The sequence below is a fragment of the Gymnodraco acuticeps genome, unplaced genomic scaffold (assembly GCF_902827175.1).
Source record: "Gymnodraco acuticeps unplaced genomic scaffold, fGymAcu1.1, whole genome shotgun sequence".
In the NCBI taxonomy this organism is placed as follows: Eukaryota; Metazoa; Chordata; class Actinopteri; order Perciformes; family Bathydraconidae; genus Gymnodraco; species Gymnodraco acuticeps.
The window spans coordinates 73,836-85,245 of NW_022992348.1; the positions used below are offsets into that span (position 1 = coordinate 73,836).

The 11,410-nt window shown below is 41.7% G+C and overlaps 1 protein-coding gene across 1 annotated transcript; it reads right to left on the reverse strand.

The window, feature by feature from the left end:
• Window positions 1-3,601: 3,601 nt before the first annotated feature.
• Window positions 3,602-4,934, reverse strand: LOC117541603. Its single transcript, XM_034208818.1, has 2 exons — window positions 4,642-4,934; window positions 3,602-4,404 (listed from the first exon to the last, which is right to left on the reverse strand). Exons 1-2 carry the CDS (start codon window positions 4,790-4,792, stop codon window positions 3,911-3,913), a joined length of 645 nt encoding a protein of 214 aa, XP_034064709.1. The 5' UTR covers window positions 4,793-4,934; the 3' UTR covers window positions 3,602-3,910.
• Between the last annotated feature and the right edge of the window lie 6,476 nt (window positions 4,935-11,410).

Genomic DNA, 11,410 nt, shown 5'->3' on the forward strand with positions numbered 1-11,410 from the left:
CTAGCCAGATGAAAGCGTATAAAAGCCTGGAAGCTTTCAACTACTTCGTGTGTGGATGGGTGAATGACCTCGGCACCAAAGAGGCATTAAACAAATGTCGCCTTGTTTTTTCCCGGGTGAGTGTTAACTACCTATACCTTCTTACCTCTAAGTAGCATTATTAGGAGACATCTAGCTAGCTAACTTTAGCTACATGGACTCATGTAAGGCAGTGTTACGGCTGTCGCCTTGCCTTCAGCATTAACTGGCCTGTGAGTGTGTTGTGTGTTTATATATGTGTATGTTTGTTATGTGTTTAGCTTAGGATATATTGTGTTTTGTGTGTATAGACAGCTCAGAGCCTTTGAACAGCCTGCACGTTGTTTATATCACTCTATGTTGAGGTTAATATTAAAAACAACCTCTTTACCAAGACCATCTGGTTATGTGTTGCTTGTGATGTTGTTAAATGTATGTTACCAACTCGCAAGTTGTGAACTGGAGCTTCAATTGTGTAGGTCAACCATTCCCAGAGGTCTGGAGAAACACCATTTTAAAAACGTGGATTGTAGCTAAAGAAGATGGAGAGGTTGTTACAGCACACTGTAACTGTATGGCTCGGTAAGTCATAAAATAAATATCCCAACCCAAAGCATATTTGACACAACACTTAAGCTCAGACAAAATAATGCCTGCTATAATATTCATGTTATACCATTACTAGCTTTTACGATCAATCTAGTTATTCTAGTATGTCTCTGTCTATACAGTTTGTCAGAATCCTGCTCACATGTTGGAGCAGTTCTGTTTGCAATCGAAGCAGGTGTGAAGATGAGAGAGACTGCATCCTGCACCACTGAGAAGTGCAAGTGGCTAATGCCATCACATGTCAAAAAGGTATTCAGACCCCAGTGGTCAGTCAGCTGTTCATGCCGTCCTTGCCTGTCTCATTGTTACACTGCACCTACATGTATGTTCACATACATGTTGGTCTGTCTCTCACATGTGCAGATTCCTGCTGCTCCAGTTGCGATGATAGACTTTTCATCCGCAAAATCCAAAAAGCAAAAACTGGATGATGCCATTGCTGGAAGGACAGGTGAGAAGCACACATTTCAGCGTCCCACAGTCCAGGGTTCAAAATTGGAGCGAGGATCAGAGAGGTATATGCAGTTTTTCAAGACTTTGAGCAGAAATTCCCCAAGAAGTGCTGCACTGATCTCCAGGGAACCATATTACAGAGAATGTGTCCCTAAATCTGTGAGCAAGCTACCTAAACCACTACCTCAGTATAGGACACCAGAGATCTACAGCTATCCCCAACAGAGTTGCAGAATGCATGCCAGGACTTCAGACAGGAAGAGCTGACACAGCCACAGGTCCAGGCAGTAGAGGAGGAGACCAGAAACCAGAGCTTATCACCAATATGGTTTAGCCAAAGAGCAGGAAGGATCACAGCCTCAAGACTGAAGCAGGTTCTACAGACTAGTCTTGCACAGCCATCAAAGTCCTTGATCAAGTCCATATGCTACCCAGAGGCACACAAGTTCTCTACAGCTGCAACAAGGTATTTATTAGGGATTAGGGAGCCAATCAGAAAAGCAAACTGTATACAGTTTTTCTCAGACGCGGAGGGATACCGACTTGTTGTGAAAAGTAACTTACAATTCTACCCGTGGTATACGCTGATTATATCACGTATATCAGTAAGTTACAGTACAAGTAACTTATAACTAAATTCATTATCATTACAAAACATGATTCACAAAATATTCAATGCATAAAAATAGTGTGTGTGTGTGTGTGTGTGTGTGTGTGTGTGCAAATACGAGGCAACTGCCCGAAATCAGTATGAAGGAGTACAAAGTCTGCACCACCAGGGTTTCAGCTGTAAAGACAGCGGGCTTTGGCTGAACCCTCAATGGCCATACATGGGAGCGTCGCCAGACGGAGGTGTCACGTGCACCTGCCATGGAACTGGTATCTGTGAGATAAAGGTAAGTTATTTGTTCAGTATTGTGCTACAGTAAAGCGGGTAAGTATAGGATTGTGACGTGATCCTGAGTCTGGGGATCCTCTCCCAATACATTTTGAGCTGCAGACACTTATTTACAGTACAATATATTACTTTTCTTTTCATTGAACTTTTAGTGCCCACACAGCAAACAAGAGGAGGCCAATCTTCGCCTGTGTGCTGGAGAACAGGGCTTCTGTCTCGTCAACGATGGGGGCACTGTGAAGCTGGACAGGAGACATGCCTACTACCATCAAATACAGGCTCAGCTCCACCTCGTTGATGTTGACTACTGCGACTTTGTTGTCTGGACTAAAAATGACCTCTTTGTAGAGAGAATTGTGCGTGATGTGGACCTGTGGGACAACATCATTCCCAGAGTTGAGCGTTTCTTCAGACTATGTGTTCTCCCTGAAGTGTTGGGACAGCAACTTACAAGGGGAAAGGTAAAAGTCATAAAGAGTTGGTGTGCTCATTTCTTTCCACAAGAACATGATAGTGCATAACTATCAGGTGACTAAAAGCCTCCTCTCCCTGTCTGCTGTTCCATTTTTCAGTTTCAGTTGCAAGATGATCAGGAGGGAGAGAAGGCGTGATTACCAGCACCTGTGGTCTGTCCTGGTCCCGGAAGTTGTGGTTCTCTCCTTGTTGCATTATTATTACGTGCCGTAGTGGGTGCTGGTGTTTGGGTGTGTGTGGGTGTCTTTTTCTCTCTCCCTCTGATCTCCCCAGGTGCTCCCAATCTCCAATCAGCACCTCCATATAGGACATGAGGAAGGTTGCAGTCGCTCTCCCCTTATCTTAAGCTTTGTTTGACAAGTTGGCTGGTGAGCCCTTTTTCGTTGTGTTAATTAAAAGACCACTTTATGGCGTCAGAGATCAGTTTCCTCTCCTTTTTCTCTCGGCCGGTTATGTTGTGTGTCGCTACTTCCCTTTGTACCCATATATTTACAAGGGAACGTAACATTTGCACAGTGGCAGCTCTTTAACCTGCATTACAGCACCTTCATATTCACTGACCACACTCACTAGAGGAAGTAGGGCTGTGTGATATATTGCTATTGTAAAAAAGATGTTTACTGAAAAGATTAAATGATACTAAGACTGAATAATACATGGTTTCTTATTTACATTTACAATAACCCTCAATGGCCATACATGGGAGCGTCACCAGACCAATTGTCATCTCTAGAATATTGTTGAATGAATTAAGCCTGAATGTAGATGAAAGTTGTATATTGAGTAGGGCTACACAATTTACAACACAAAAAGATGTTTACTGAAAAGACTTGAACACAAGATGTTTGAACACAAAAAGATGTTTACTGAAAAGATTAAATGATACTGAATAATACATGGTTTCTTATTTACAAGACTACAGCTCCATGACTTTACTCCAATGGGATGACAGACACTGACAGATTAGACAAGGCACAGCAAATAACCCCAATCTTGTCAATTAATGCTAGTGCCTCACCTGGTTTTGTTAGCATGTGCTCTATGGGCACAGCCCTGCTTTGCAGAATCTGATATTTTCTTCTGACTAATCCTATGACTCTTTCGACATGAATACGCACATTAGCTATATTTCTTGTCTCTTCTACCTCGTATGCTGACAGCTGACTTTTCCCCCTGGTGAATGCAGGCATCTTTAGTGAAGCACAGTAAAATCCCACACTATCGGCAATATCGAACCCACGGTCTGCTAGGACAATATCTCCAGGTAACAGGTTTTTTAGGAGCCCACTCTGTATTGTGATCTGTTTATCACTAACTCTTCCTCCCCAGGCACAAGATATGTAGGTAACATAGCCTTGGGGAGCAACACCAATCAGAAATGTAACAGTATGGTGATGCTTGTAGTTGGACCATGTTTGTGCTCTAGCTAGTAAATTAGAGGGCCTCTCAATAAAAACTTCAAAACAGTCCAATCACAGCAACTCTACATCCAAATGCCTGTCTGAATCCCATTGGCATTGTAGCTTGAAGTACATGTCGCTCTGGCCACTCAATTATAAATTCTGTACTCTCGTGAAGTATGTCAATTAACTTATGCCAAATTCTAGAAGCAGTGGAGAGAGAGATGTTGAACCTGAAAGCCAAATCTTTCAGAGGGAGATTTAGTCTCAGCCTCAGCAAAACTAAAATGAACTGTTCAAATTTGGAGAGCACAGACATAGGGCCACAGGTGATGTAGGGCTCGCACAGTTGAAAAACCTGAAGTAAAACTAAGAAGTTGGGGAGCCCGGTGTAAAACTTTGTTTTCTCTTCGTTGTTCTCAAAGGACTCCTGGTTGAACTTTGTGTCCAGTGCCTTTGTCCGAAGATCTCCCAGCTCTGTTGTGTTCTGTCTCAGAACATCCTCCATCCTCTCGATGTCCTCCATCGTTAAATCAGTCTGGCATCCTGCATCTGCATACAATATAGCAGTAGCAAGCATAATTAGTTATTTAAAATAGTCAAATATGAATGTGAATTTTTGTGAAGTTATCTTTTTGACAACCTTTTTACAGACATGCAAGTTCTCTGTTCCAATTATTGCAGATTCTCAAATTAGTGCTCTATTTTCTAAACCTAATTCAAAGTTTGCATTGATTTCCTGACAATCACATTTGTAATATTTAATAATAATGCTGGTGGTTAATTTACCTTGTTGGTCATTTAATATCCCACTGGTGTCCTCTGGTTGTGGGCCGTCAGACGGGGGCTGCGTCGGTTCTGGGCTCTCGGTTGTCTGCAGGAGATCCAACAAAGCCTCTGCACATTCTGATTGTCTTTGTTGGTCTTCCTTGAGCTCCATCCTCTGCTCTCGTCGAAGAGATGCCTCTGATCTGGGCTTACTTGTTGTGTGGTAACCGAGGCTAACAGTGGGAGCCCAGTCTACCGACTCAACGTCACCCAAAGCGCTAGGGCACCCTAAAAAGTCCCAACAAAGTCCATATTAGACTACAAGTAACTTAAACATGATCAGTATTACTAAGTAAATACACATTTAACCACAACCCAATAATACCTAAACAAAGCCACAAAAACCAAGTTAGCTAATACCTCTGACGAAGTGGTCGCTGCAGACCCGTGCATTAGACGACTCTGCTCCTCCCGACCGCAGATGTAGGTTTGAAAGCCATTTTTTCCGGCGTTCTTCGGTTAGCTTCTTAAATTGCTCAGCTTTATGGACGACAACCTTCGGCACTCGGTAAAACCTCTTGTTTTTCTCTCGGCCGGATCGATTGGAACAACCGTAAACTACACAACACACCGGCATTTTCACAATGGTAACAGCAGCTAGATTCTCTGTAGAAAATTACTTCCTGACCTCCAATGGAATTTCGCGCCAAAGGAACGCAACGGTGTGACGTCACGTGAAACCAAGCTATTGGTAGATAGGCTGTATTTACACCATAAACTTGCACACCTGATATACAGGGACACCTAGTGGTTAAAGCATGTTATTGAATTTCATTATTTTTATTATTAGATATTAATAGAATCCCTATAAAGTATGTTCATTACTCGTTATTCTCTACTAATAGTTAATTAAAGACTGTATATAATGACTATTTTGCACATCCCTTTCAAGATTTCAAGATTTTCTAAGGTTTATTGACATATTCACAAACGGTGTAGTTATGCAATGAATGTAAAACTTTGTGTATACCTCCAGCAATGTTAACTATGTTGAAGCACATATTTTAACTGATATTATACATATGTATTATACTCTTATAAGATGTATGTAGATAGTATAAGAAATGTGCAGAATATGACAATTTAATGGTGGAGGTTCACACATATTGATAGATGTCTTGTAATGCACTGTTGAGGAACCTGCGACCCAAGTTTTTCATCTCCGACCTTGTCAGGTATTGAACAATCAATAAATAAAGAACACAGAATTATTAAATATAAAACACAGAATTTGTGTGATTATACTAAATGATTTACAAATAAACACCACTGCATATTTACAACTGTTACACATGCTGATGTAACGCAAATGTTTCCAACTTGGGATCAATAAAGTATATCTTATCTTAAGATGATCGATGGCTACTGCCAGATTTGCAAAATGTGCCTCTGAACCTTGACAAGTGCATGTTTCAGGCTTATCAATGAACAATAGGAGGGGTCACAGACATAAGACCAGCTGTTAAATAAAGCTCTTCTGACCTTAGCTGGCATGTGGGTATATATATTAATGCTGCCCATTATGGGCACAAGCACTTTTCACCCATTTATTAATTATATGTTTTAAATGTGAGTGTTTCCTATCCCCTAAACCTCCAGGGATGTACACAGTTTAATACTGGGAACTTCTTATTATGGGAAATATGAAAACGTCTTTTAAAACTACAATTCCCAGTAGAGACGTGCCATAGATAGAGAACATGTTGCGAAACACAATAGCCAGCATGTGTAGTTCTGGGGACGGGGTGGGGGAGGGGGGGACGCGGTGGACCCGTTCAAATCCAGTTTTGGACAGTCTGCCGTGGTTCCATCCCATTTCATGTGCTGTTCGACGCTCTGCACACTCTCCAATCACAGAGCTTGAGGACTATCACGGGGTTTGTCAAGCGAAGCGGAGAGAATACTTACTTCCGGGTGTAATATTCTGTAAAGCAAATGAGCTGCTCCGACCCTCGGTCCTGACTGACTCCAACTTGTGTTTATTAATCAAACAAATAAATAAACACAAGGATAATTATGTGTTATTGTTGAGTAAATGGAGAATTGCACAGGGGAAAATAACGTATCTATTGTGGTGATTGACATTATTCGCCCACGGATCTATGGGTTAGGGTATTGTTCTGCACGGACATTTTAGTGAGCCGGACTTCCTGTCTCCGCCGGTCTTCGCTTCCCGGACATGAAGCTGTTTACATGTGTTTTGAGATGCTAAATAAAAGTCTAGCTTGTACCTTTGATACCCCGCCTCCGACTCCCATCTCTCAGCACCACACTATGCCACAATTTTAGATGCAGATTTTGTTAAACTAATATGTTTGCGCTGTGGACCAACACTATACATTGACGGGGAAGGGGGTAGCAATAAAGATAACACCATTAAACAGTTACACAACATAACAGAAATAATATCGATAGCAGCATCCCTAGCAACCACCTTGGTAACAATGAAAACGTTGTATAGACACAATTTCCTGAAGTAATCTTCGTAATAACTAGCAAACTAAAGATCATCATCAACTCATATTTCTCGCATCAAATTACATCAAAACGCATTTTAATGGCCAAACTAACCTTAAAATAGGCATTTTCCACCGAGAATAAAACGAATGTCGGCCATGTTTTTTTTTTCTGCAGGGAGAAATGTGAAGATCACATGACATAGACGCCAGCCATTGGAATGAATGGTGAAAAAAAACGTAGGGATCTTACAATTTCAGAGGCGTTTTTGTAGAAATACTACATCCTACGTTGTGGACCAACGTAGTTATTACACGTTTTTTTACGAGACTGTGTTGGATTAACTGATTATTAATTATTAATACAAATATATATTAAGAAAATGTATTAAGCTGTATGATTAATTTGTCATATTTTCCATCATAATGTACTCATCATTTAAAAAAAAAATTGCAACAGGGGGCTCCCCGCCAGAGGATAATGCTATATGGGGTCCTTGGCATGGCAAAGTTTGGGACCCCCTGTCCTATAGTATACATTGAAATGATTTCAAACCTGTTTACCCCAATAATTATAAAAGAGTGCCTTGGAAATATTTGTTTACATAAATTGCATTTATCTCTCTCGCTCGATCCCACACCCACTTTGGCTGTGAGTTGCGGACGCCTGATAAGCCAACATCCCCCACTTTCATCACTTACAGCGCCCATCGTACAGGGCAAATGAAAAGTGTAACCGGGGTGAAAAGGGTGTTACCTTGACTTAATTATGAATGTTGTTATATCAAGGCTGAAAATTAGGATGAGCGCAAGAGTCAAAATGTTTTTTTCCCTCCCAGAGCTGCCAGCGCAGCGCCCCCCCCCCCCAAGATCTGGCGCCCTAGGCGACCGCCTATGCCAAGAAGCGGCCCTGTACACCATGCTAAATGTATGTCTGCATAAAGCTGAGTTATGATCGGTCATAATAACACAGAATTTGGTGATGATTAAATTGTTTACAGTGAGAGTTACTCCCATACTTTTGGCCATACTCACGCAGCCCTACAAATGAATTGAGATTTCCACACAAATGTTCTTTAGCAAGTGTGCATTGTTGATTTAAAAAAGCAATTTGAAGGTTGGATATTTGTAAACCTTTTTTTGTGTATATATATTCATAATTTAAGATGTAAATGAATTCCAGTTTATTTGTAGTACTTTCTATTTTTATTGTGACATTTGGTGGCATCAATGTCTGCATTTGATACAGATAATGGAGCAGTTGCTTTAGGGCAGGGGTGGGGAACCTTTTTCCTCTCAAGGGCCATTTCAATTTTTTCAACATCCTCCGAGGGCCGTACAAATTATTGACCTCTGCTTAAAAATCACAGCCCATTCATTTGGCCTTTCTTTCATGCTGTGCAAAGAAAAAGCAACCTCTTAATCCAGATATCTCACCATGACTCACGCATGCACGCACGTGCACGGTGTGGCATGACCACCAAACAGAAAGATATGGACACAAGATGTGTGCAAATGTATTTAGTTTCCTATCCATGTGGACATGATTTAAGTGGGGTGGACCTAACCTCCTCTAGGGGGGTCCGGGTCTCCTGGGAAGATTTTTTTTTAAATATTGAAGTTAAAAGCATCAATCTGGTGCACTTTGAGAGCAACATTAAGAGATCTATGGATACATCTCTCAACACCCAGATGAAACAGAACTGTAAGCAGATTTACTTTTTCTTTATGGGTATTTTACAAATCACTCCCCTTTCAAACTGTATTCTTGTTTATTAATAACAACTTTTGTTTACTGTCATATAGTATTTTATACCTGTTTACTTTATTCTCTTGTGTTTTGATAACTATAATGATCATATAAAGATGTCCCTTTACCTCACTGGTTGTAGAAAAAGCTTCTTATATTCATTAGCATAGCTAGCTAACCAGATGCTAATAACAACAAAGTTATTGACTGTATGATCAGTATGACAGATGAACAGATCGCCACTGGGCTTTCAACTAAAGACACAGCCACGCAAAAACTGCAGCATGTGTACGGCTCCTTATGGGTACTGCAGTTTGTGAAGTGCCGGAGCGGCATTCTGGTGCTCTCCGTCAGAACTGCACCCCTATCAGACGAGACATATACCATGTGATGACACGATAGGCTCGTGTTGTGTTCAAGGACCATGACCGTTGCCAGGAAAAACAGGCACTCGCTTGTTTAATTATTTTGCGATCTAGATTTATTTAATTTTTTGCGTGTGTTTATAAATTACCTCGAGGGCCGTACCAAATGGTCTCTCGGGCCGTATACGGCCCGGGGGCCGGAGGTTCCCCACCCCTGCTTTAGGGCCACAGTGTAGGCCTGTATCCCTTAAGGTCAAATAATGAGATCCTCGACCTCCGCCCCCCCCCCCCCCTCTCGCACCTCCACACAGAGCCCCCCCCCCCCCACATATCACATCCCAATTTAACCCCTGCTTCTAACTAATTAGGCTACCTTAAATAAACTCACTACTTAATGAAACCAGTTCAATACGCATTATTCTTATTCTTATCATTATGAGCGCAGCCAGTAACGGTAAGGTATCTAATTACTTATTTAGGCTATTTAGTATTCCGTAACTTAGTAACAGGGATGGTCAAACTAAAGTGGTAGAGACATGGCAGAAATTCTACAATGAAGCGGGACAGTGAAGTATTCACCCATGAGAGGGCGATCAAGAAAAGAGAGCGAGCGGCCCCGTTGACGGAGTTTACAGATGAAAAGACACACAATCACAACAAGTAGGCTATATTTAGGTGTTTTTTTTGTAAATAACTAACGGTATCAAGAGGAAGTAAAGTCCCCTGGTTTGTCCCTTATACCCTAACTGCCATGAGACAACTCAAAATCAAGTTTCCAAAATCCGACACTGAGGTGGTCTTAACGCACCGGCAGATGACAGCGCTGACAAAGTGTGTTTCCCGCAGCGAGACGCTACTAATTGTGGGCTTATCATGTTGATTCGGCCACAACAGAAAAAATAAAAATAAACTCTCGCTCTCTCCAGAGGGGCAGGGCAGCCAAAAAGGCCAAACGGGCCGTTGCCCTGGCAACATTAGCCCGTACCTGTGCACGTCCCTGCACCTATCAATTAGTGATGTTACGTATTGCGCCGAGGCTTCGGAGCGTGTGTCGAGTAATCCCCGAAGCTTTTTGTGAAGCATGTATCGAGGCTTGTATCGTTTTGGGCCAGTGACGTCATCGATGACAAATGAAGCCTCGCTGCCTGTCGATACCACGTGACTTCACGAAACGATTCAGATCGGTTGAACCGTTGAACCACAACGCTCATAATACCCATGGATGTATAATAAGAACCATATTACCCCTCCTGTACCCGGGCCCGGTGACACGATGGAATCAAGAGAGCTCAGACCCTCACTTATAGCGGTCGGAACATGTCATAAGTATAAATAGATACAAGCATAAATAAATGTAGGAATAAAAACATCAATAAATACAGGAATACATATGTTGCAGTGTTTTCAGGGAGCTTTAGTGTGTGTGCTGTGGCTCAGCTGGAAAGCAGTTGACTCATGACGGCAGGGTCCCTGGTTCAACGACTGAACAATACGTCTTTTTTGTTGTTTATAAAAGCTACAGCTAAATGAGATAATGTAGTTAATAAATGTATTCTTTGATATGGTTTAGCCTTTCTCAGGCTACAACATGGTTACGTTTATGAATATTATTAAGGAATACAAATCCCTCTTTGCAATGTTTAGCAGCCTCCTTAGGCTTTTCAATCACAATCATTAAACTGGAATAAATACAATATTGTTAACATGAAAATATGATTTTATGTTCGTTCGATGTATTCTAAGGCTTTACTCATTGGGAACTCGGTATGAGATAGAGCACACTGTTGAGATGTCCAACCTGCCTGTTTTACACACTTTGACCAACAGGGGGTTTGTGTTCAAATGAAGCCCATGATGAAGCCTCATGAGATGAACCCTTTTGCGAACCAATTGGCTGGAAAGCTTCAAAGCTTCATAAGGCTTCATCTCGCCATCACTACTATCAATCATCAAACCGTGGGGTCTTATTTCATTACGTGTTGATTTCTATCAACACGTAATGTTGTATCGATGTATATAGACAGTGATTCCCGCAGAAATGAAATATACTTTGGGGGAACGACTCGGGGTGGGGTGGGGGGTTAGGTGCGTGAAAAAAAATCTCCTCAGAAATCTCAAAAATGTAGGAGCGGGGCTAGTCCTGGTGGGCTACCCAGGCT

Coding starts and splice junctions, on each gene's coding strand:
- LOC117541603 (XM_034208818.1), bottom strand. CDS start 4,792: ATGGAGCTCAAGGAAGACCAACAAAGACAATCAGAATGTGCAGAGGCT. Junction 4,405..4,641: donor GATATTAAATGACCAACAAG/GTAAATTAACCA, acceptor TATTGTATGCAG/ATGCAGGATGCCAGACTGAT.